The following is a 26322-nucleotide window of genomic DNA, read 5'->3' on the forward strand; positions in this document are numbered from 1 at the left end:
GCTTAATAATGTGTCTGCCTATTCATGCATGAAGTTGGGGGGCAGGCGGGGGTTGCAGCTGCAGCAGAGTGCACACAATCATAGAGTCATAAGGGACCTGGGAGATCATGCAGTCTGCAATCCGCAGTACAAATGCAACGTCCTTATCCAGAGTCTATTGAAATGACCGTAGTGAATGAGGTTGTCTCTTCTATTGTCAATCAGTTTTTACTGCAAGAAAGTCCCTCCTGACCTATAGCCAAAATATGCTTCCCTGAAATTTTACCTCTTGACTCTAGAGCTTCTGTTTGGAGCAATAGACTACGTATATTGGACTAGCTGGACAAATAATATGATCACCTTTTCTATATCTGGTTTTGACCTTAAAGAGGGGCATAGGAGTGAGGTAAGGAGAATCCGACCATGGTAAGGTGCTTTCTGGACCTCCTGCCACTGGCATCACCACAGCTTTTACTGGGAGGGACAAGGCAGCGACGTGGTCAGTGTAGTGCAAACTCACTGGCAGAGCCAACCCAGCCCTTCCTGCTAGTGCATTTGCACCACCTCTCCTTGTCCCTTCCCCTCTGTCTGCCGGTAAGCTGCGGAGACCAGGCGGCAATGGGAGGCCAGGTAGGTGCTGCCCCTCCCTGTCCCCAGTGTTACCTGCCCCATGCTGCCCCCCATGCCCAGTGCATTTCTGCTATAGATGCTATTGGGAAGGGAGTTTGGGTGACGAACTATGAGACTTTTATGTGAGGGGAGTGGGGAAGGTCCAGTTCCCTTCACCTTCACATAGGGACGTGGGGGGGGGATTTTGTTTGTTGTTCATGCATTTTAACGTGAAATTGCCAGTTTTTAAACTTCCCTGTCATTTGTCTTAGGCTAAGGATGGCAAAGGATCTTACAGGGGCAAATCAAAGTTCTGTGACTGAATTCATCCTTCTCGGGTTCTCAAGCCAGCCCCAAATGCAGAAGCTGCTGTTTGCGATCTTCCTGACCATGTACCTGATGACCCTGCTAGGGAACAGCCTTATTATCATCCTTATCAGGACAGACTCCCGTCTCCACACACCCATGTACTTCTTCTTGGCCAACCTCTCCTTCTTGGACATCAGCTATAGTACCACTATAGGACCCCAGATGCTGATACACCTCCTCTCCCAGAGGAAAACCATCTCCTTTGCTGGCTGCGCTACCCAGATGTACGTCTTCCTGTCCCTGGGGATAACTGAGTGTGTCCTCTACGCTGTGATGGCTTACGATAGGTATGCCGCCATCTGCCACCCGCTGCGCTACACCCTCATCATGAGCAGGCCTCTCTGCCTCAAGATGGCTGCCGGGTCGTGGGCCTGTGGCTTCTTCTTTGCCATGATGCATACTGGCTTCACCATGCAGCTGCCTTATTGCGGCCCCAATGAGATCAACCACTTTTTCTGTGAGGTGCCGGCCATCTTGGAACTGGCCTGTGCAGACACACGGGTCAATGAGCTGGTGGACTTTGTGGTGGGGGTGATTGTGCTCATGATCCCACTTTCTTTCATAGTGGTATCGTACGCTTTTGTCTTAGCAGCCATTTTGAGCATCCGTTCAGCCGAAGGAAAGTTCAAAGCCTTTTCCACCTGCACCTCGCACATCACCGTGGTGACGCTCTTCTACGGGGCTGCCATGTTCATATACATGCGCCCAGCATCCAGCTATGAGCCAGAGAGGGACAAGAAGTTCTCTCTGTTTTACAATGTGGTGACTGCTCTTTTGAATCCATTTATCTATAGCCTAAGGAACAATGATGTCAAAGGAGCCCTGGTCAAGCTGGTTTTCAAACAGTAAACTGTAGTGCCTAATGTTCACGGGCAGACGCAAAGTAAAAACGAAAACAAGAAAAAACCGGTAGTAGCCCATCCTATTGTCATTGCATGACTCATACACTGTTCAAGAGTGGGGGTGAGGCAAGAAGGTTTCTGCATCTTGCTAAGGTACATCAGGCATCTGCCAGTGACTGGTTGGATGCCAAAGGGCGGTGGGAGGCACCAGCTGGGGAACCTCCAAGAGAAGAAAGCTGAAAGCCAGGGAATTGGTGGTGGGACTACGATGAGTGGCCAGAGGGAGAAGACGGAGCAGACCAGGAGGAGGTGCTGGAAGCTGAAGGGGCAACAGGGTTTTGTGAGCAGGAAGCGTCTGTGGCAGAGAGCAGCCCAGACTCAGAGGCAGAAGCAGAGGCTGAAGAGGAGGGGGGCCAAGAGGCAGAGATGAGCAAACAGATGAAGAAGCCACGGGTCTCCTATGCCTGCTGTGACCTGTTCCCCTCCTCCTTGGTCTCTCAGAACCCACTGAGGTATGAAGAGAGAGGAGCAGAGGCAGATAAGGTGCCAGAGTCTCTAATTACTTTGGAAGTCCTGGGGGAAGAGGAGACTTAGGCAGCTGTGGAAAGATGGGGACCTTCAGTCCTCGCAACTGCCTCATTGGGGCAAGATCTACTGGGAAGAATTGCTGTGCTCTCTAGGCCTGAGCTGTTTTGTTTCTTTGAATAAAGAGCGTTAACTTCACTGATGCCGTGTGAGTTATTGCTGGTCTGCTTCTGACACCCACCCAGATAGAATCTCTGAGGGTGCTACAATATGCTGCAGGAGTGGGGAAGCTCAGGTCTCTGTGTCCAGCCCTCAGGAATCTTCCCAGGTCTTGCCCCTCACTGATCCTGCTCCACACCCTTCTTTTGCCTGGCTGGAATATGTCTTTGGCAATCCCTCTTGTATAAAGAGAGGTGTGTGTGTGTGTGTGTGTGTGTGTGTGTGTGTGTGCGTGTGTGTGCAATGCAGCCTATTGACTGGATTATAGGTCATATTCACACAATACATCTAAAGCACTCTTTTGCCACTTCAAACACTGTGGAGAGAGAAATATTTCTCCCTCTCTCTAGAATTCATGCACATCCAATGAAACTGGACATTGGAAGATTCGGGACAGATAAGCAAATGTGCTTCTCCATACGGTGCAGAGTTAAAACTATGGAAGTCACTCCCACCAGAGGCTGTGGTGTTCACCAATTTGGAGGGCTTTGAAAGACAAATACATGGTGGTAAAGGCTATGCAGCAGGCTCGTTCTCTCTTGTTGTTAATAGTGATCTGTTGGTTCCCTGTGAAAAGGGAAAGACTGGAGATGCCATGGTTAACACTCCCATTTCTGATCTGAGGGACAATAAAGCAGCAGAATACAGGACAGTTAAAGTGGGGTCTCAAAACACCATTGTGCTATTTGAAAGCACACAAGATAGAGGGCAGAGGGGAGAGTTGGTGACTGTACAGAGAGTACAGCAAGGTCCAGGGTGACGAAAAGAGGGAACCTGGAAACTGTGTCAGAGCACAAAAGAACGCTTCCATGCTCAGACCACAGAAGATGAATCATGGTGACATTCGACTGGATAATGACAATAAAATAGTATTGTAGTTGCGTCTCTGACTCTATGATGGATGTGCTGTTATCTACAGGAGCTGTGGGCAACGCCTAGGGATCTTCAGATGTTCAACACCTGCTACCACCAGCCCCAGAAATCAGAGCAAATGGTTGACACTGGTAGGTGATGGCACCCAGCTACATCTAGAAGCATGGGAAACTGCCTTAGATTGAGTCAAAACATGGGTCCACTCAACTCAGTAGAGATGACACTGGGAGTTGGCTTTGTAGGGTTTCATGTAAGGGTCGTCTCTTGAGATGCCAGGGTTAGAACTGGGGATCTTGTGCATGCAAAGCAGAAGATCTGCCATGGAGCTATGACTAGGAACCTGCTGTTGTTGCTGCTGTTTCATGGGTTTACTGCACAACCCACGTAAGAAACACTGTGGCGTGGCATGGCGGCATCTTCCCATTTCTCCTCAGGTGGCAAAATGGGACACACTACTCCTGGCCATGGCTTTCCACCACAAGTTTCAGAGGCCTACATGTTTCCCCATCTCTGACATAAGAGGTGGTCCTTAATTGTTCCATTGGTTCAAATCAATATACAGTGGTACCTCGGGTTACATATGCTTCAGGTTACATACGCTTCAGGTTACAGACTCCGCTAACCCAGAAATAGTGCTTCAGGTTAAGAACTTTGCTTCAGGATAAGAACAGAAATCGTGCTCCAGCAGCGCGACGGCAGCAGGAGGCCCCATTAGCTAAAGTGGTCTTCAGGTTAAGAACAGTTTCAGGTTAGAGGGCCACCAGGGGGCGCATTGGAAGATGGCCGACAATAACATCTCTCCGACCCACACGAGGTAATTAAGAGGCTGCTATGGGAAGTATGCAGCCTTCCCGGCCCCCCCAAGGGGATGGGGGGGACTACCTTGCCAGCGGTGTCCATAATTCACCCCCGGATTCGAAAGAAGGGGGTGCGGACACTTGGCACAAGCCCTCGTCTGAAGTCGGCTCTTCCTGACTCTATCTCCAATCAGTGCACTGGTTCGCTTTGGCTTGAAATATATAATTGGAAATACATAATTGGAAAGAAGCCAAAGCACATACATCAAGCGAAGATCGGGAGAAAGACTGCTGATTAATAGATCTCTGTGAGCGGAGCGACGGGCGGGACAAATAAATCAAGTGAGGAATCACCATTAAAAGACTGGTATGTTTGGAGTGAAACGGAAAGGGGGTGGAGGAAAAAACTTTTCTTTTCTTTGCCTTATGTGAGTATTAATAACCCTCCACCCCAGAGAGAAGAATCGTTGCAGTTTATTAATCACAAGCAGGAATTCAAGAACTGTGTGGAGTGAATTATTGATCAAAGAGAGGATTGGTAAACATTGGAGAACGGAGGAAAGTTTTATGACGCAGTTTCAAATGGCATCTCGCTAAGACAGGCTTACCTAAGAAGGACGGGGGGAGGAGGACCAGGGTCATCGGAATGCGAATGGTTATTGGAATGTGATCTAGACCTGGCAGAGCCCTCTGAGATATGTTTGGCAAACCTGGGGAAATCAACGGACAGACTGAGGGAAAGTTCTTTACGGACAAGAACAGAAATTGTGCTCCAGCGGCGGCGCGGCGGCAGCAGGAGGCCCCATTAGCTAAAGTGGTCTTCAGGTTAAGAACAGACCTCTAGAACGAATTACGTACTTAACCCGAGGTGCCACCGTATGGTACCTTTTCAAATCAATAAGTGCATAGCCTCTTTTAAGCTCCAATTGGTTGCATTTCTGTGTCTTCGCACCTGATATGCAGAATTCAGTTGCGAGTGTGACTGTTTGGAAAAGACTGGTATACTGAATGCGGCTATGATCTGGTCCATTCGATAAAGTTATTATGCCTCTGTTTCGCTCAATGTCTCTGGGTCCCTCCACATCCCATAGGCAATTGCTGCAGCTTCTCCAGCCCAAACGTTAATTAAAGCTGTGGGATTTAGGAGACGTGTAAACCCAGAAAGGCTTTTCTCTCCCAAGGAGACCATTTTAAGTTGCCTGAACGACGCAAAGGAATAGCCATAGTTGCAAAATAAAATAGATTGTTCCAGCACCATATCCCACTGGTAAGGATTCCTTGGGCTATAAGAAGCATTTCACGGAGGAATGCAGATGGAAAGTCAAACATCAGAGGAAAGCATAGCAACCTTTTGTGGGGTGTAGATTGCAGGTAATAAGAAGATGGGGACAGGGGAGTTTTAAAGGGCATTTGGATTTCCAGTGGTTCAACCAGGGCTGGGGTTGGGGGTTGAAGTTCAAAATGCCATGATTTAACCCAGTTCTCCGCAGCAAATGACCACTATCAGCCCCCAGAATTGATGGGTGTGCTGAGGCTATGAACAGATCTGACAACGGCCCCCGCCAAGTCCTTTCTGCTCTCTCTTTTCTGAAAGATGTTATAGTCTAGGGGGGACTGGGTGTTGGCCAGCTGCTCATTTTCCTTTCCCATTTTCAGTTATCTGTTTTGTTTATGTGCACTTTTCTATACATGTTTGTTAACACTGGTTGGCTGGAAAATTCAGGTAGGTGTGACTTTCAAAGGAGGTCTCCGTTTTAGTTCTCACCTTGTTCTGGAAAGTGTGGATTTGACAGATTAGTCTTTTAATGCAAACTGAATGTCTCCCCAACCCTCTATTCCCAAGGGAATGGGCTTAGTGTAAGGGCCGCAAAAGCAAAGAGCATTTTATTCCTTAGGCATGATGGTGCTCTGGTTTATGTGGGTTTAAAATGCTCAAAGGTTCTGTTATTTCAATCAGACTTGGCAGACTGTTGTTTGTTCCTCTTGCTCCAGCTTGCCTATCAGGAATGTAGAGAGAGATAGAAAGCAGGGGATTCGAGAGGAGAGGAGGGGACTATTTCTAAATTGATTTTTAGATCCCTAATAACTGTGTGCTTCACAAATAGAACTGTGTGCGTCACAACTGAAGCACCCAAAGACTGTGGGACAATAAAGTCCCAGCTCTGAGATGACCCAGCTGCACCCCTATGGATTTCTGAAAGCCACTAAACTTTTGCATTCAAGTTCTAGGGTTGACATATGCAAAGAAGGAAAAACCCAGACACAAAAAGTTGTTGAGCTTTTTGCAAAAACCCTGACATTTTGCTGACAATCCCCCCGGATTGTAATTTCAACATTGGTATCCCGGACATTTCCAGGGGGAAACGGACATGTGGCAGCTCTAATTAAAGCATACAAGCCTGGAGGTTTACCCCCAACCATCCTCATTTCAGCATGATGTATGTAATCTCACTGACCACTGAATACATAACATGGAGCTACTTTAGAGAATGTTTGAAAAAGAAGTTCCGGCAGCTAGGGTGTTCCTTTGCTCCTATCTGTCTCCTTCCCCTGCACTGCTTCCTTCATCACTTCTCATCTCGCCCTGACCTAGCCACTGTGATCCACGCGACGGTCACCTCCAGACTGGATTATTGTAACTCGCTCTACGTGGGGCTGCCCTTAAGACTGACCCAGAAACTCCAGCGGGTGCAGAATGCTGCAGCGAGACTCCTTACGGGGTCTTCGCTGCGAGATCACATTCATCCGGTGCTATATCAACTGCACTGGCTCCCGGTGGAGTACAGGATCAGGTTTAAGGTGCTGGTTTTAACCTTTAAAGCCCTATACGGCCTAGGACCCTCGTACCTACGGGACCGCCTCTCCTGGTATGCCCCACAGAGAAACTTACGGTCTTCAAATAAAAACATCTTGAAGGTCCCAGGCCACAGAGAAGTTAGGCTGGCCTCAACTAGAGCCAGGGCTTTTTCGGCTGTGGCTCCGATCTGGTGGAACACTCTGTCACAAGAGACTAGGGCCCTGCGGGACTTGACATCTTTCCGCAGGGCCTGCAAGACAGAGCTGTTCCGCCAGGCCTTTGGCCAGGGCACAGCCTGACTCCCTCCCTCGGCAATCTTCGCGGAGCTCTGGCCCAATGGTGGCCAGTGGCTTGAATTTAATTAATTTTATAATGAATGATTTTAGAGTGTTGTTTGTGTTGTACTTTTGTACTGTTTTATTGTTGTTAGCCGCCCTGAGCCCGGCTTCGGCTGGGGAGGGCGGGATATAAATAAAAATTTATTATTATTATTATTATTATTATTATTATTATTATTATTATTATCTCGCCCTTGCTCTGCTCCAGTTCTCATGCCTCCATCTTTTCAGGTGCACCTCTGACACGAAGGATGAATGGGACGTCCTGGACTGAGTTCATTCTTCTCGGTCTTCTCAACCACACCGTGATGCACACTGTTATCTTCGCTGCCATCCAACTTGCCTACCTCATCGCCTTGTCTGGAAACTGCCTCTTCCTATTTGTGATCCAAACTGGTTCTGATCTTCAGACCCCCATGTACTTCTTCCTCAGCCAGTTGTCCTTCATGGACATCTGTCTAATTTCTGCTATTGTCCCCAGGATGACTGTGGATTACTTAGGGAAGGAGAACACGATTGAGTTGGCTGGGTGTGCGACTCAGATGTTTTTCACGCTGACCATGGCAGGAGCAGAATGCCTCCTGCTGAGTCTCATGTCATATGACAGGTATGTGGCAATCTGCAAGCCTCTGCAGTATCCCATCCTCATGAGCAAGAGGATCTGCTTGGCCATGTCGGCCGGCGTCTGGGTCGGTGCTTCTCTTCATGCCTTGATACACACCATTTCTGTGTTCCAACAGCCCTTTTGTGAGTCAAATAGGATCGATCAGTTCTTCTGCACAGTCCAAGCTCTGCTGAAATTGTCCTGTTCTGATACATCCACTTATGAACATGGGATATACCTTACCGGCATAATCTTGCTTCTGGGTCCCCTTTCCATCATCCTGGCTTCTTACATTGCCATTCTCTTGACCGTCCTACAAATGCAATCGTTGGAAGGGATGCGCAAGGCTTTTGGCACCTGCCTGTCCCATCTCTGTGTGGTTGGCATCTTCTATGGAGCAGCCAGTTTTAAGTATATGAGACCCAGGTCCTACAGAACAGCACAACAGGATAAGGTTATCTCTGTGTTTTGTGACATTATGACCCCGATGCTGAATCCCCTGATATACAGCCTGAGGAACCGAGATGTGCTGGCTGCACTGAGGAAACGGATTGAAAAATGTACTCTGAATATACCGTTGAGTAAATTCTGAGGCTGGCCACCCCAGAGGCAATCTATGGGTGTAATCTGTATGGGGCAGGGGGGTTGGTGAGGAGAGACCAAAGTTGCATGTGGACAGAGGCAACCCTCAGACACCCTATGCTGCCCTCCTGATAAGGATTCACACCCACCACCCCCTTTAATTAAGAGCAATACTATATAACTCCATTCTATGTATCTAACAAGCATAGTCTGGCCTTTTGACCACTTTGTATTGGAGAAGGTCAATGTCCTTGCAATTGTAACAGAAGTCAAAGATAACAGGAGTATTGTGTAAGATTCAAAGCCATGCAACTTTGATGCAGGAACAGGGATATCTCAGAGAAGTGCTTGGAAGTGAGTGGTTGGGGTAAAAGGGGGACATGTGCTATGGATGAGCATGGATTGGGAAGAGAGTTGGGGATGTAGGTGGGAGAGAGAGAGGTTCTGGTGGAGATCACATATGTGGTAAATGACTGAGGGAGATTTAATGGAAGGGCCGTGGAAGAGGAGGAGCGTGTGTGTGTGTTTGTGTGTATGTGACACTTTTAGGACCCTGCAGTGGATATTTTTTTCTCTTAGGCTGACTGTGTCTTCTTGCGAGCTCCATGCAATCGGAGCCAGCCCTTTGGAGCCAGATAGTCGATGGCCCTGGTTAACTCTGCATTCCAGTAGGCCACCAGGGAATCAGCTGAGAGGCCATCAACATGGTATTATGTGTGCCACTACAACTCTCTGGAAGCCATTTGGATCCATTAAGTAGTGGGGGTGGACCATTCAAATAGTTCCCATGCTTTCATATCTATGTTATGACCGATATCTATTGCCCAGTGTATCATTGAGGATTTCACTTGCTCATCCTTTGGCTCCTATTCCAATAATATTTTATACATTTTAGACAACACTTTTATATTACATTGCAACAGGTCTCTCTCCAGTTGTGAGATTTGTTCCCCAACCCTTGTATCCTATCTTTTTTAAATACTTTATAATTTTCCTGATAATTCCTTTAATTTTTTCAATTTATATTCTCCTCCCTCTTGTTTTAATAAATTTCTATAAGTTGTTCAACCTTCTATCATATTCTTTTTCTTTACCACTATAGCTTCCAGCAGTGAGAGCCATAATGGTGTTCTTACCTCTAATAAATTCTTATATTTATCCCATACTCTATCTAAGTTTTTCCTAATTATATGGTTTGTGAATCCTTTCTGAACTTTCACCTTTGCATACCATAAATAAGTGTTAGTTACAGAAAGGTAGCCATGTTGGTCTGCCATAGTCAAAACAAAAAATTTTTTTCCTTCCAGTAGCACCTTAAAGACCAACTAAGTTAGTTCTTGGTATGAGCTTTCGTGTGCATGCACACTTCTTCAGATACACTGAAACAGAAGTTGCCAGATCCTTCTATATAGTGAGAAGGTGGGGAGGGGTATTACTCAGAAGGGTGGTGGGAATGGGTGATTGGCAGATAGCTGTGATGAGCCTGTTGACGACTCTTAACGACTGCAATAGGTCTTACAGGAAAAAGCAAGGGGTGAGAAGGTGAAAAATGGCTTTGTCATGATTTGGGCAGCTTTGCACAAATCATAGTTAGACGTAACTATGGCTTGAAATGATGTGTGAATGCGGTCAATGACTTCTGAGCAGCGTTTATTTCATTTAAGACCATTAGCCTGGCAGCCTGAAAATGCAAACAGATTGTGCCTTGCAATGCAGTTAAAAAATATGATTTATCCTCCTCAGTATGAATCTTCTTTAATATTGTGCATCACTTAAAAAACAACAGCACCATAAATTGATTGAGGAGGGGTAGTGGATGAATAATCGTAGAATCGTAGGGTTGGAAGGGACCCTGATGGTCATCTAGTCCAACCCCCTGCAATGCAGGAATCAAATAAGGAAATTATTTTTGCTCCATCACATCATCCACTGCCACACACACACAGCAGGTTGAGAGAAAATCCCTTTATTTACTGTTGTTAGCCACTCTGAGCCCGGCTTCAGCTGGGGAGGGCGGGATATAAATAAAAAAATTATTTATTATTGTTGTTGTTGTTGTTTGTTTGTTTATCTGATTAGTTGTTTGTCATCCAAAGGGTCTCCAAACGACTTCCATTGAAAATAAAATATGCATATATACATTATGCCATAGAAAGGGGGAGGGAATCAGATAACACATCAATATGCCATACAACATATTGGGAAGACAAAATCAAAACACTCTCCAAAAAAGAATAATAGAAAACATTAGCCGGTTGGCATCCGTCTGCCTTGGGAGACAATGGCGGAACGCGCCTTTGCAGATGAATTCAAACTGTTGCAAAGTTACAGTGGCTGCTAAACAAAACTGGCAGTACGCAAAGAATCATCAGCTAGGATCAAGTAACTGAGCTTTCCTTTTCATGAAGGATAAAGATCACCAAGGTCTGTTTTGCAGGTCCTGCAACACAGATCAGGCACTGAGATGAATCCCACTTGCTGCCCTTATAGCAGTCTTCATGGCTGAGTCGATCCAAGCGTGCGGGTGGGCTGTGTACTCTCCGGCGAAGTACACTCTCCCTTCATTCTGTTTCAAAGCCTCGAAAAGCTGGGTGAACTGGTATGGAGTGGGTTGAGCGAAGGCCCCCATGGAAAACTTGTCTAGGGCCCACTTCTGTACAACGTGCTTGTTGCAGACGGATCTGAGGTAAGACTTGGAGACGTTGTGGATTTCCGACAGGTCATCCATCACCACGTCAACGCACTTTTCCTCACTGAGGGGAACGAAGAAGTCAGCGTCATCATTAAACGTGTAAGAGGCCAGGAGTACCCCGAGGCCACTAGGGAAGACATGGTTCGGGTAATAGATCATTCGGGATGGGCGGTCCGTGATCGACTTCCCACCTCGGATCCCGTCTTTCTCCCAAAACCTGTCTGTGCAGGCCAAGGCGATTTTGGTAGAGCTTGCGTAATGAAAAGAACGCAGAGCGCGAGCCTTGGGGTGGGAAAGAAGAGGCTGGTATTTGATGAGCCGAGCAGCTTTCGCCGTCGCCGTGACGATGACGTAGTCGGCGGTCAGACTCGACAAGGTTCCTTTGCCCCGCTTGCGGTAAAACACCCTCACTTTCTTGCCAGTGCTAAGTATTTTCTCGACGCTGCAGCTTAGACGGATTGTCCCGGGCATTTCCCTGGAGAAGCCGTTGGGGAGCTGGTCAAATCCTCCTGTGATTTCCTCAAAACTTGGGGAGGTAGAAGGAGGAAACAGGAGCAGAAAAAGAAAAGAAAGGAAAAGTCATTGAACAACCTAAGCAAAATATGCTCCCTGCAACATTTATATTTCCCAAGAGCAAAATGGCATATTATTATTCTCTGGTTCCTACAGTTACTAAGGCATATAATGATGGTATCCAGAGCAGCACAGCCATCACATTTCACTGCTGATTTTCCCCTCGCTGTGCCGCTTCTTATCTTTATGTGTTTCTCTGGCCCTCCTTTGTGACACCTCCAGCCTTTTTACCTCAAGTTGCAGTGGTTGGCCCAGTAAGGGGTATACGGTAGACCAAAAGGCAACCTATTCTTCCCTTCCTCCCTGATTCCTTCTCATTTAGTAACTGCTTGTTGAGAAAGCAGCTTATTTCATCTCAGGTTTTACTTCCTTCCTGCTTTTTTTCCAAGTTGAGTTAGCATGTCCTAGAGTTAACTTCTTGGCTCCATCTTGGCTCCATGTAAAGCCTAAGAATGACTTTGTGCGCCATGAGTAATAACCTTACGTTTTTGTTATACTTTCCGGCTACTTCTTTCTCAACACCCCTGCAGTACAGTGGTACCTCGGGTTAAGAACTTAATTCGTTCCAGAGGTCCGTTCTTAACTTGAAACTGTTCTTAACCTGAAGCACCACTTCAGCTAACGGGTTCTCCTGCTGCCGCCACCACACGATTTCTGTTCTCATCCTGAGATAAAGTTCTTAACCCAAGGTACTATTTCAGGGTTAGCGGAGTCTGTAACCTGAAGCGTATGTAACCCAAGGTACTACTGTATATATTTACCAAACTTCCAACAGGACCAAGACATTTTGCCACCTGAGGCAAAGGGCAAGACGTTGCCCCTCCAATGCTATTCCAAGATCGTGTCTACTACCATTCTGTGCTTGGAAGCTGACTGAACTGGCAGTGGACCAACCCCTACACCTGAAGGAAGCAAACTGGCTTAGAAGCCATAGTGCAGGCTGTGTGGCATGCACAACTCTGTCCTCCAACAGCTTGCATCTGCCACCTAAGGCAGCCACCTCACTTTGCCTAGCAATAGGGCCGGTGGTACAGTGGTACCTCGGTTTTTTAACGTCTCCGTTGATCAACATTTCAGTTTTCAAAGGCTGTGAACCCGGAAGTAAATGCTTCTGTTTTTGAACACTTTTCAGATGGAGAACATGCCACAGGGCTTCCGTATTGAGCTTTCCGTATTGAGGCTTTCGTATTGAGTTTTCGGTTTTCAAAAGTTTCAGAACTTGAATGGTCTTCCGGAATGGATTATGTTCGAAAACCAAGTTACCACTGTAGTGGCACCTGCCCTGTAGAACACCCTCCCATCAGATGTCAAGGAAATAAACAACTATCTGACTTTTAGAAGACATCTGAAGGCAGCCTTGTTTAGGGAAGTTTTTAATGTTTGATTTTTGATTTTTTTTTTTTTGGCTTTATTATTATTATTCCTTTTCTGTTGGGAGCCGCCCAGAGTGGATGGGGAAACCCAGCCAGATGGGCAGGGTATAAATAAATGATAATAATAATCTACAGATCTTCTTCCAAATGCATATATTAGGAGAAAAGCGCAGTTAAATTTTCACAAGGACTTAATAACTAAATAAATCTGCAAACTGAAGTGGAGATGTGGACAACCAAATTTATAATATAATAATAATTTATTCTTTGTACCCCACCCATCCAACTGGGTTGCCCCCAGCCCCTCTGGGCGGCTTTCTGCATATATGAAAACATAATAGAACATTAAGCCTTTAAAATTTTCCTTTTACAGAGCTGCCTTCGGATGCTATATAAGTACTCATCTCCTTAACCTCTGAGGGGAGGGAATTCCACAGGGTGGATGCCACTACCGAGAAGGCCCTCTGCCTGATTCCCTGTAACCTCACTTCTCACAGTGAGGGAACCACCAGAAGGCCCTCGGAGCTGGACCTCAGTGTCCGGGCTGAACGATGGGGGTGGAGACGCTCCTTCAGGTTGGAATAATGAGAAACCAAAACTCTATCCAACTCAGTTACAGTATTAATGAAGCTGATACAATATCCCCTCCCTTTTACCTGTCATCGTCATAGAAGGTCACATAGTCCATAGCAGAATCAATAAATGAAGTGTAGAATCCACCTTCTTCGTTCAAGAGGTCACCAATCATATCTACTGCTCCCTTGCTCAGATTTCCTTCTTTGATTAAATATTCCTGTTTGGAGGAAATGGGGTTGGGGATTAGCTAGAGAAAGGCTAGTTAAAAGTACACATGCTTCCTTATTTGAGCTAGACAGTCATACCTCGGGTTACAGCCGCTTCAGGTTGGGTTTTTTTGGGTTGCGGACTACCGAAATCCGGAAGTACCAGAACGGGTTACTTCCGGGTTTCAGCAGTCACGCATGTGCAGAAGCACTAAATCACGCTTTGCGCATGCGCAGAAGCACTGAAGCGCAACCCGCGCGTGCGCAGACACGCAAAGGCAGGTTGCGAACGCTGCGGGTTGCGAACATGCATCCCGCATGGATCACGTTCGCAACCTGAGCGTCCACTGTAGCTAATTTATCCGCAAACATAGTCCAATAGTATGATCACAGATTCACCATTCCTGTTTTGTCTTCTGCATCCAATTTCCCAACCAGCCAATGATTCTATGGGCCTAATGATAATTTTAGCAAACAGAACGGCTGTACAGTGGTAGCTCAGGTTACATACACTTCAGGTTACATATGCTTCAGGTTACAGACTCCGCTAACCCAGAAATATTACCTCGGGTTAAGAACTTTGCTTCAGGATGAGAACAGAAATCGTGCTCCGGCGGCGTGGCAGCAGTAGGAGGCCCCATTAGCTAAAGTGGTGCTTCAGGTTAAGAACAGTTTCAGGTTAAGAACGGACCTCCGGAACAAATTAAGTACTTAACCCGAGGTACCACTGTATTTTCACTGTTAGTGCAAATGCACAGGCTGTCAGAGCCTGCCCATGTCCACTAACGTGCTAAGAGGATAGCTCCATTGATTTAGTGTGGCGTGCATGTACCTGAACGTGCTGCCAGGTGGCCCACTTTACAGAGCACAGTCTTTGATTCAGAAGGCTGTTTAGTTCAAGTTCTATTTAACATTAATGAACCATTAAGACAGAGAACAAGCAGGCGAAGTTCAGCCATCAACCATTCGCACTGGTAACTCATACAGAAGTTTTATACAAGGGCAACAATCCAGATCAAAGTAAAAATACTGCAGACAAGCAAAGGCCCACTTTGCCTACCTTGACGGAATATGAGTCGTATTTTTCCTTCAAAATCGTGCAGTTTTTTGTTACCTGCATGGTAAACATAAATATTGTTACTGGATCAGAAATGCCCATTTGAAACCTTCCTCACCAGCCTTAAAACATTCATTGGATGTAGCCTACCTTGATTTCAGCAAGGCATTTGACAAGGTGCCCCATGATATTCTTGTAAAGAAGCTGGTAAAATGCGGTCTTGACTATGCTACCACTCAGTGGATTTGTAACTGGCTGACTGACCGAACCCAAAGGGTGCTCATCAATGGTTCCTCTTCATCCTGGAGAAGAGTGACTAGTGGGGTGCCACAGGGTTCTGTCTTGGGCCCGGTCTTATTCAACATCTTTATCAACGACTTGGATGATGGACTCAAGGGCATCCTGATCAAATTTGCAGATGACACCAAACTGGGAGGGGTGGCTAACACCCCAGAGGACAGGAACACACTTCAAAACGACCTTGACAGATTAGAGAACTGGGCCAAAACAAACAAGATGAATTTTAACAGGGAGAAATGTAAAGTATTGCACTTGGGCAAAAAAAATGAGAGGCACAAATACAAGATGGGTGACACCTGGCTTGAGAGCACTACATGTGAAAAGGATCTAGGAGTCTTGGTTGACCACAAACTTGACATGAGCCAACAGTGTGACGCGGCAGCTAAAAAAGCCAATGCAATTCTGGGCTGCATCAATAGGAGTATAGCATCTAGATCAAGGGAAGTAATAGTGCCACTGTATTCTGCTCTGGTCAGACCTCACCTGGAGTACTGTGTCCAGTTCTGGGCACCACAGTTCAAGAAGGACATTGACAAACTGGAACGTGTCCAGAGGAGGGCAACCAAAATGGTCAAAGGCCTGGAAACGATGCCTTATGAGGAACGGCTAAGGGAGCTGGGCATGTTTAGCCTGGAGAAGAGGAGGTTAAGGGGTGATATGATAGCCATGTTCAAATATATAAAAGGATGTCACATAGAGGAGGGAGAAAGGTTGTTTTCTGCTGCTCCAGAGAAGCGGACACGGAGCAATGGATCCAAACTACAAGAAAGAAGATTCCACCTAAACATTAGGAAGAACTTCCTGACAGTAAGAGCTGTTCGACAGTGGAATTTGCTGCCAAGGAGTGTGGTGGAGTCTCCTTCTTTGGAGGTCTTTAAGCAGAGGCTTGACAACCATATGTCAGGAGTGCTCTGATGGTGTTTCCTGCTTGGCAGGGGGTTGGACTCGATGGCCCTTGTGGTCTCTTCCAACTCTATGATTCTATGATTCTATGATTCTATGATTCAGTATTTGGTTAAGAAAAAACACTCTGGTCACATTTGAAGATTTATTAAGTGATTCTTATGTTAACTGATATGCTCTGACGATATATTAACAGTAATGACCCACAACTGTGCATTGAGTTTCAGATGCCCAAAGGGAGTTTGGGGCTTGTGTTTTTCTGAACAGCAGCAGCTCCTTCCTACCACTGCCATGTTGTTTTGAAACAAACTGGACTTCAGGGCAAGGCTTGGGAAGTGGGCTATGTCTGCAGTCATGTGCACTGCAAGTTCCCAGCCTGGAAGTAATAATATCTGCATGGGGAATTATGGGAGTTGTCTTATGTGTGATGTGGAGGGCATGTGTTGCTTTATTTGTCTGTTTGTTTTAAACCCTTCATCATAAAGCCTTGACAATTAAAAGTCACCACCCGCGTCAAAAGACGCAAGGCTTGCGCAACAACGGGTGAGCAAAATGAATCTACACAACAGAGGAACACAGCGCAAAACCGACAAAGAAGCTTTGCGAAAAGCGTGAAGAGAAAAGAAAGAAAAGATGGGAAGAGCAGACTAGAAAGCAACTCCAGAAATCATCCATAGTCTGACGTGCCTTTGCTAATAAAGGTAAAGGTAAAGGGACCCCTGACCATTAGGTCCAGTCGTGGCCGACTCTGGGGTTGTGGCGCTCATCTCGCTTTATTGGCCGAGGGAGTCGGCGTACAGCTTCCAGGTCATGTGGCCAGCATGAGTAAGCCGCTTCTGGCGAACCAGAGCAGCACACGGAAACACCGTTTACCTTCCCGCGGGAGCGGTACCTATTTATCTACTTGCACTTTGACACGCTTTCGAACTGCTAGGTTGGCAGGAGCAGGGACTGAGGAACGGGAGCCCGTCGTGGGGATTCAAACTGCCGACCTTCTGATTGGCAAGTCCTAGGCTCTGTGGTTTAACCCACAGCGCCACCCGCGTCCCTGCCTTTGCCAATAGAAAGGCCTCAATTTGCCCCCCCCCCAAAAGCTTGTACGGTCACAGCCAGGCCAGCCAGCCTCCCTGTGAAGGGCATTCCCTCCCCCCAATAAAAAATTGGAGCACCACCATGGGAAGGCCTTTGTAGAAGCATAGTGTGTATCTGCTAAAGGGAGTAACCAGTTCCACTGCCGAACTGAATACCTGCTGCAGGTAATCACAAGCAGGGAGAGGCAGTGTCAGTCAGCAGGGCAGCGTGGCAGTGGTTACCTGGCTTCCCAATGTTGGGAGGGCCAAAGTGTTGTGGAACTAACTCCTTATAGTTTGGGTGCAGTGGGGTGCATTGGCTCTGTCCTGGACCCCACCAATCTTGCCCTTCTCCCTCTTTGTAACCAGCAGCAGTACTCGGCATTGGGAAGCCGGGCGAGCGATGCCAGTTCGCTGACCACTACTTGGGAGAATGGCTGCTGAACGCAGGCCCTGCTGCTGGATTTGCCTAGGCATCTGGTTGGCTAGAAACAGGATGCTAGACTGGGCGGGCCTTTATAGTCCTATGTGATTGGAAGAGGGTACTTGGAGCCAGGCCTTACCAGAAGACCTTAAGATGCAGGCAAGCTGGTTCATGAACACACAGCCTCTTTACAAAACACCTACCCGATCCAGTGACTCGTGGAAGAGTTTAGAGGCAGATTTCCCCCTCTCATTGGGAGCCACTTCATATCCAAACAGCTTGGCGTTTTCCTCCACCGCAGCCACTTTTTCCTTTCTATTTCTAATGAAATACCAGGCATTCTTATCCGTCTGAACAAACGGGTTTAACGTGAGGTTGAATTTCTTAAGATATTCACGAACAATTCTGCGGGGGAAAGGAGTAAGAAAGGCCTTTTTAAAAAAAGTATATGTGTAAAATAATATAACAGGACATGATACTTTCATATTCAGGGATGCTAGCAAGGCTGCGAAGCATTCATTACACACCCACAGATCAGAAGGGAGGATAATGCCTGATAGGAACGAAAGGCTGAACATATTTTGTTATGGCCAAGAATGCAGCAGGTCTTGTAGGGTCACTTCCTGTCAGGGAACTGCTATTGACTCAGGGGCAAGAGGGGAAAGGGCGGGTGGATTACAGAGAGCCCCCAAAGATCATGGGAAGCAGCCCTTCCTCAGCGGAGGAAGGAAGCCACGCCTCTAGTGGAGAGGAGATGCAGGGCTCGGAGAAGGCAAGGCGGTGCCAGGACACCTTGCCTGAGCAAAGCGGGGAGGTTCCCCGTTACCCAAGCCTTCCTTGCGCAGTAGGCTTTCGCGCAGAGAGGGGAGGCGTAGACTGGGGGTGAAGAGACTACTCTGCTGGGGAAGATTTAAGGACCGCCCACTCTCAGATTCTGCCAGTGAATGAGCAAGACATGGAATAGAGGCGCTCTGCATTGTAAAGGTTTTTAGCACCAATAATAAAGCTTTAGAACAGACCAGTGAGGCATCTTGCCTGATTGCTCTCGAGCAACCACCCGATAGCCATAACACTTCCCCTTCCCAAGTCTGCTCTCTAGGCAGATGCCTACTCAAAACTAAAAAAAACACACCAACTGCTAATTCCAGGAAATGGGAAGGAGGGTACAAGGTAAAATGAAGTACTTCATCCGCAGATGTATCTAAAACAGAATGAGTTTTGTGCATGATTGGCCACAAGCTTTTTGCCTTACTTCTGTGCCTTGGGCAGACGCATCGGTCCCACATCCATGTACCAGTCTTTCTCACGATAGGTCTTTATCCGACCCCCAATGCGGTCACTGGCTTCCAGAATCTGAACCTAGGAACAAATGCATTGTCGCTGTTTATGCTTCACTTCCTTACCGATTGCTGCTCCAGAAACAAACAAGCACACCTACATTTTGGGGATCCTGAAGCTTGGACTGTCATGGGGGCCCCTTCACAACCAGAAACAAGGTTGGGGCAACCACTTTCTTCAGTGGGGTTGTTCCACGACAGATCACCACACCTTTATAAGATTTGTGCTACGGACTCCCAAACTTTGGGATTGTTGAAATACATACAACAAAAATAATGAATTTGAGTTGTCCAACTCAAATGGGGTCTAGTAGACCCAAAAGGGATGCAGGTAGCGCTGTGGTCTAAACCACTGAACTTCTTGGGCTTTCCGATCAGAAGGTTGGCAGTTCAAATCCGCACAACAGAGTGAGCTCCCGTTGCTTTGTCCCAGCTCCTGCCAACCTAGCAGTTCATTTTTTTTACATTATAAATTTTATTAGTATTTTCCACACAACACGAAAAATATCGAAAAATAACAATACACAAAACACAAAAACCGACATTCAAAAAACCCCCACAAATCCATATCTTACAAGTTAATAATATAAACACTAAAAAGAAAAACAAACATTGGCTTCCGCCAATCCCACAGCACCTCTTTTACCTCTCATTGTGTTTTCCTGTTTCCTTATCATCTCTATCCTAGCATCCAGATATAAATCCCTCTTTCTTATCCTTTCACTTCACAAGGTTATTCCAGACTCAGCCAGATTTCTGTCCTCGAACCTTGGCTTTTAAGGTATTCATTTAGAGACTCCCATTCCTTTTTCACTTCACTTTTTGGTTTTTGTCTTATTATATCTGTCTATTTGGCTAATTCTAAATATTCTGAAAGGCCAACTTAGCAGTTCAAAAGCACACCAGTGCAAGTAGATAAACAGGTACTGCTGCTGCCGGAAGGTAAACGGTGTTTCTGTGTGCTCTGGTTTCCATCATGGTGTCCCGTTGCGCCAGAAGTGGTTTAGTCATGCTGGCCATGTGACCCGGAAAGCTGTCTGTGGACAAATGCCGGCTCCCTCGGCCTGAAAGCAAGATGAGCGCTGCACCCCATAGTCATCTTTGACTGGACCTAACCGTCCAGGGGTTCTTTACCTTTTTACCTAGATGGCCCCCAAAATTAAGCAATGTGGACTAAAGTAACATCAGGGACCCCTCTGAGATTAAGAGCCCCGAAGCTTAACCTTCATTAGTTTCATAGTAGATCGGGCCCTGCAAGCATGGATGCAAAAAACATAACTCTGCACATAGGAGGGGCAATAGCTTCATTATATGGAGCAAGATGCGCAGTTCAAACCTTGGCACCTACAATTAAGGGTCTCAAATGGCAGGAAAGAGTCCATGTTCTGCAGAACCACTCATTTTAGACCCACCCCCCTTCTTCCTCCTTTTTGTCAAGATTAAAGACCTGTTTCTCAGATTGCAGACCTATGCATGGCTAAAGGTAAAGGTAAAGGGACCCATGACCATTAGGTCCAGTCGTGACCGACTCTGGGGTTGCGGCGCTCATCTCGCTTTATTGGCCGAGGGAGCCAGCGTACAGCTTCTGGGTCATGTGGCCAGCATGACTAAGACACTTCTGGCGAACCAGAGCAGCTCATGGAAACGCCGTTTACCTTCCCGCTGGAGTGGTACCTATTTATCTACTTGCACTTTGACGTGCTTTCGAACTGCTAGGTTGGCAGGAGCAGGGACTGAGCGACGGGAGCTCACCCCGTCGCGGGGATTCGAACCGCCGACCTTCTGATCAGCAAGTCCTAGGCTCCGTGGTTTAACCCACAGCGCCACCCGCGTCCCTATGCATGGCTACTAAGAAGTAAATCCACTTGACCCCAAGGAAAGTGTACACAGGATTGCAGCCTTTGTTAGTACAATTACCTGATGTCCCGCATCTTTCAGTAATTTGGCAGCAGTGAGCCCGCTTATTCCTGCCCCAACAATCACAATGGTCTTTGGATTTGAAGCCTTTCCCAGCCCATTTCTGGCAACATTTAACAGCTCCTCATAGTCGGGATCCTCAAAACACTTCATCCATTCCTCGCGGTCCTCAGCGTGATTTGGGGAAACCAAGGCTATCACGAGCAGCAGGAACGGGAAAAGTGCTAGAAAATAAGAAATGATTGAACAGGAACTATATATAAAAAAGGAGGGCAAATTCAGAAATGACATCTGATGCCCTTTTAAAATGTGTGGTTTAAATTGGATTTTTTTATTTTATTATGTATTTTGTGTTTTTATATTGTGAATTTATGTTGTGAACCACCCTGAGACCCGTGAGCAGTGCTTTTTTTCTCGGGGTACGCATACCTCTAAACATTTTGTGAATCTTTGTACTTCTGTCCATTTACTGTATTTATTCTTCCCGATTTGAACTATAAAATGGTGGGGGTTTTTGAGTCAAAAATAAGAGTACCCCTAAACATTTTTTTTAAGAAAAAAAGCACTGCCTGTGAGTATAGGGCAGTATACAGATGATAATAATAATAATAAATAATAATAATAATGCATGAAAAATGCAAATTTTGGTTGATTTGTTTGAGTCATGCATTTTGGCACCTTCCAATTTTGAATTCTCTAGAAATCACTGAAATAACCACTTAGTGCTTGACCCACCCAACTGGGTGGAAACCTGGTCCCTATTTTCTTTTAAATTGTCTATGTTACAAATAGGGCCAGAGAAATATTACTGTAGTCTCTTCTCACAACAGAATCAGATGTAGTAACTGCAGGACTTTTTTTCATCCGGAACTCAGTTCCGGCACCTCTCAGGTGGGTGCCATTGCCATTATAAGAGAACAAGGGAGGGGTTCATGGTGAGTTCCAGCACCTCTTTTTCTAGAAAAACAGCACTGATTAACTGTATAGCTGTCCTTGGCCAAAATGAAGACACAGAACTAGATATTGCCTCCCAATAGTTCTTCTTCACTTTACTGCAGCTGCTACCATGTGCGAAAGCTCCAAGTCTCCTCCAAACTTCCCTGTTTCCCTGCCGGCTTTGACTTATAGCCCTCCCATGTCAGAAAGCATTCCTTTTCACAAAGATGATGAAGAAAGGTATTAAAAAGATGAAGACAAAGGCATCGTTACAATTAAGACGACAGTTACAAAAAAAAAAAATGAATTCAAAGAAGAACTTTGTAAGCAGTATGTCTGAAAGAGCGTCTCCACCCCCATCGTTCTACCCGGACACTGAGGTCCAGCACCGAGGGCCTTCTGGCGGTTCCCTCACTGCGAGAAGCCAAGTTACAGGGAACCAGGCAGAGGGCCTTCTCGGTAGTGGCGCCCGCCCTGTGGAACGCCCTCCCACCAGATGTCAAAGAGAACAAGAACTACCAGACTTTTAGAGGACATCTGAAGGCAGCCCTGTTTAGGGAAGCTTTTAATGTTTGATGTATTACAGTATTTTAATACTTTTTTGGAAGCCGGCCAGAGTGGCTGGGGGAGCCCAGCCAGATGGGCGGGGTATAAATAATAAATTATTATTATGATTAAGCAAGGGATCAAGGAAGAGATGGTGGATCCATCTCCTTGTCCTTCTCACATCAGGCATCAGATACCAGCCTTGGTGCCCACTCAACGCTATTGGACTCCAACACCCGTCATCCCCCACCAGCATGGTCAATGCTCAGTTGTAGTCCAACAATATCTAGAGGGCACCAGATTGGAAAAGGATGTCATATACCTTAATCATCCCCAACAGAGGTTTGTCCAAGGTTTCCATAAGGGATAGTCAACATATGGCTCTAGCCAGCTTGACTATGTTGCTATGAAGTTACTACAGTAACAGCAACAGAAGGTAGGTAGCCGTGTTGGTCTGACGCAGTCGAAATATATAAAAAATAAAAAAATTGTCCAGTAGCACCTTAGAGACCAACTAAGTTTGTTCTTGGAATATGAAAAGCAATTGTAATGAACAGATTACACTAGTAGGACTGCAAGAAGTTCTGTAAGGAGGACTACTTGAAATATTGCAAGAAAGACTATGAAGAGAATTATTAGTTAATGATAATTAAAAGTAATAGAGAAATTAAGAAATGCAGAACAAGTGATAAAGAACGGAAAATCTTCAGAGGTTGTTGACGGAAGTCTAAAATACTGTATAAGATAAGAAGTTATGTTAAATGATTGTTGGAAATGATATGTTTAAAAAAACTAATAAAAATGTATTTTAAAAAAAGTTTGTTCTTGGTATAAGCTTTCGTGTATATGAAAGCTTATACCAAGAACAATCATAGTTGGTCTCTAAGGTGCTACTGGACATTTTTTTTTATATATATATATATTTCAGCAAAAGAAGAAGAAGAAGAAGAAGAAGAAGAAGAAGAAGAAGAAGAAGAAGAAGAAGAAGACATTATAAAGTTAAAAACAAATCAAAATTAGAAAGAGCATAGCCATAACTTGATGTCCCAGAGGACACGTGGATCCTAAAATTTCTATGAGAAAATGAAAGACTTACAGAATTGGTCCATGTTCTGATAGGCAGTGTAAGGATGGCAAGTGAATGCTCTTATTTTATAGCCAGAATGTGGCAGGCTATGAGCCAATAGTGATTCAGAAACCTCTTTGGTGACCAACCTCTCAAAGGGCAATTCCCAAACACACCTATCTGGTAAAGGTCACCTGAAGCACACTACACACAACCGAGACGGATGGCACAATATAGTCGCATATCTTCTAAGGAAGTACTTTTAAAAAACACCTTACAGGTGCGGGAAAGACACGCAAAGCTTGATCTGGAATGCTTAAAAGTGAGGCCAAGAAGATCTCACCTTTTGCACAATGGGTTTTATAGGATATCCTGTAAGATTTTTAAGGGTCTAATAAAACTGGAATGGGTGGGAAGCAAGGAAAGTTGGATGTAGTCAATCTTTCTACAAATACAGGAAGGGAAATGTCAGAGATTACAGTGTAATTTGCTCCCTGGCAGCTATTTAGCAACCCCGATATTTACTGACTGATTAGAAGACATTAGGTCCGATTAGACTGGGCTCAGGTCAGGTTATAAAATATTTTACACACACACTAAGGTTACCAGATGTTCCGGTTTCCCGGGGACAGTCCCCAGATTTACAGATCAGTCCCCTGACAAAATCCATCTATTTAGGAGGAAGTTGAAAAGCGTCCCCAGATTCATTGAACAAAATCTGGTAACCTTAACACACACACACAATGAAATATATTAAATTAAAATATCCTACAGTGAAGACAAGGAGCAGTGTTGGATGGTAATAAACCAAGATAGTGTTCGACTAGGACCTGGGAGACCAGGGTTCAAATCTCCACTTGGCTATGAAGCTTAATATCTGTCTTTGGGTCAGACACTGGCTCTCAGCCTAGCCTACCGCACAGGGTTATTGTGGGGATTAAATGAGGAGGGGAAGAACCACGTAGGCCGCCTTGAGCTCTTTGGAGAAGAAGTTGAGATATAAATGCATTAATTAAGTAAATAACCACCTAATCCAAGAGCTCCTGGACCCCTGACCATTAGGTCCAGTTGCAGATGACTCTGGGGTTGCGGCGCTCATCTCGCTTTACTGGCTGAGGAAGCCAGTGTACAGCTTCTGGGTCATGTGGCCAGCATGACTAAGCCACTACTGGCGAACCAGAGCAGCACACGGAAACGCCGTTTACCTTCCCACCAGAGCGGTACCTATTTATCTACTTGCACTTTGACGTGCTTTCGAACTGCTAGGTTGGCAGGAGCTGGGACCGAGCAACGGGAGCTCACCCCGTCGCGGGGATTCGAACTGCCGACCTTCTGATCAGCAAGCCCTAGGCTCTGTGGTTTAACCCCCAGCACCACCCACACCCCAAATATGACTAGCCCTAAGCAAATTCTTTGGCCAAGCCCAATGCAAGAAAAGAGCTGGTGGTGTCGCAAGGTTCCCAATCAGGAAGAGGAAGCAAGCGTATTTCAAGGCGATTGTGCCATTGGGACTGCACCGTTGGGACTTGAGGCCTAGTGCCTTGAGGCAAAAGAAAGAGATAACATGCCTTTCTCCTGGGTATGGTCGGCCAATTGGTGCCAAAGAAGGATAGAACTTTTTTTATGTATGCAACAACAGCAGCAAGAATACTTGTCGCAAAGTATTGGAAGACACAAGATCTACCCACCTTGGAAGAATGGCAGATGAAAGTGATAGACTATATGGGACTGGCAGAAATGACCGGCAGAATCCGAGACCAGGGAAAAGAGACAGCGGAAGAAGATTGGAAGAAATTTAGGGACTATCTTAAGAAACATTGTAAAATTATTGAAGGCTAGAACAATGTTGATTCAGAAACTAAGGAGTTAAAAGCTGTAATGATTATGTGATTAAGAAAAGAAAGGTAAAAAAGTACATAGAAATTAGGGGAAGGATTTGCTGAATTGACTTAACTAGAGAATAGAATACAGAAAGGGGAGGTATGAGGAGGTCGGGAAAGTAAGTTTTATGAATATAAGGGAAGGAAATTATACCTGTTTTGTATGTATGTTTTTTCTTTTTTGGATGGTATGTGTTGTTATTGTTTTTGTTTTATTGTTTTGTTTATTCTGTTTTATATAAATCCCGAAACTTTTAATAAATATATTATAAAAAAGAAAGAAAGAGATAACATGGTATCCACATAAAAGGCTGCTGACGGTAAAGAAAGTAGGGGCAAAGGCAGCATTTTAAGAAGCAGGACTCAGCACTTGCAAAACCGAAGAACAACAAAAAGAGCATCAACAGAAGGAAGGGCTAAAGTAGTTCAGGCACTAGAGCAGGGATCCTCATACTTTTTAGACATGGGGCCAGTTCACTGTCCCTCAGACACTGTTGGGGGCCGGACTATAGTTTGAAAAACATATGAATTCCTATGCACACTGCACACAGTGGCGGAGCTTCATGCTCCGGCACCGGGGGGGGGGGGCGGAGAGCAGGTGGGCGCAGAGCTGGTGTGCGTCCTGGGGGCGTGGTGCATTTGGGGAAAGTTGGGGAGTTGTCTGTTATGGCTTAGGCACACTGTCGAGTGGAAATAATGCAGGTGAAACACCTGAACGTTGGCAATGTGGGTTGCCATGGGAGTTGCAAAGTTCTTAGAAAATGTGAGCCCAGGAGCTCAGTAATAAAAGTGTTGTTGTTGTTTAGTCGTTTAGCTGTGTCCGACTCTTCGTGACCCCATGGACCAGAGCACGCCAGGCCCTCCTGTCTTCCACTGCCTCCCGCAGTTTGGTCAGACTCATGTTTGTGGCTTCGAGAACACTGTCCAACCAT

At 45.9% G+C, this 26322-nt stretch overlaps 3 protein-coding genes across 3 annotated transcripts; 2 read left to right on the top strand and 1 right to left on the bottom strand.

Annotated features, from left to right (window-relative positions):
• Positions 1–867: 867 nt before the first annotated feature.
• LOC128408941 (olfactory receptor 2D3-like) lies at positions 868–1806 on the top strand. Its single transcript, XM_053379025.1, has one exon. The coding sequence runs from the start codon at positions 868–870 to the stop codon at positions 1804–1806; it is 939 nt and encodes a 312-aa protein (XP_053235000.1).
• Positions 1807–7599: 5793 nt separating this feature from the next.
• On the top strand, positions 7600–8544 carry LOC128408739 (olfactory receptor 2T2-like). The gene has a single exon (XM_053378763.1). It carries the CDS (start codon positions 7600–7602, stop codon positions 8542–8544), a length of 945 nt encoding a protein of 314 aa, XP_053234738.1.
• Positions 8545–10682: 2138 nt separating this feature from the next.
• LOC128408905 (L-amino-acid oxidase-like) lies at positions 10683–23553 on the bottom strand. Its single transcript, XM_053378952.1, has 7 exons — positions 23541–23553; positions 20963–21186; positions 18961–19067; positions 17912–18113; positions 15015–15068; positions 13829–13965; positions 10683–11752 (listed from the first exon to the last, which is right to left on the bottom strand). The coding sequence occupies exons 1-7, from the start codon at positions 23551–23553 to the stop codon at positions 10987–10989; spliced, it is 1503 nt and encodes a 500-aa protein (XP_053234927.1). The 3' UTR covers positions 10683–10986.
• Positions 23554–26322: the final 2769 nt, after the last annotated feature.

The sequence above is a fragment of the Podarcis raffonei genome, chromosome 2 (assembly GCF_027172205.1).
Source record: "Podarcis raffonei isolate rPodRaf1 chromosome 2, rPodRaf1.pri, whole genome shotgun sequence".
In the NCBI taxonomy this organism is placed as follows: Eukaryota; Metazoa; Chordata; class Lepidosauria; order Squamata; family Lacertidae; genus Podarcis; species Podarcis raffonei.

Bases quoted from the DNA above. Each gene is read 5' to 3' on its own strand.
- LOC128408941 (XM_053379025.1), top strand. From the start codon at position 868: ATGGCAAAGGATCTTACAGGGGCAAATCAAAGTTCTGTGACTGAATTC.
- LOC128408905 (XM_053378952.1), bottom strand. The intron at 19,068-20,962 runs GTAATTGTACTA...ATTTGTTCCTAG, and splicing joins TGAAAGATGCGGGACATCAG to GTTCAGATTCTGGAAGCCAG. The intron at 15,069-17,911 runs GTAGGTGTTTTG...TTTACCATGCAG, and splicing joins TCCACGAGTCACTGGATCGG to GTAACAAAAAACTGCACGAT.
- LOC128408739 (XM_053378763.1), top strand. From the start codon at position 7,600: ATGAATGGGACGTCCTGGACTGAGTTCATTCTTCTCGGTCTTCTCAAC.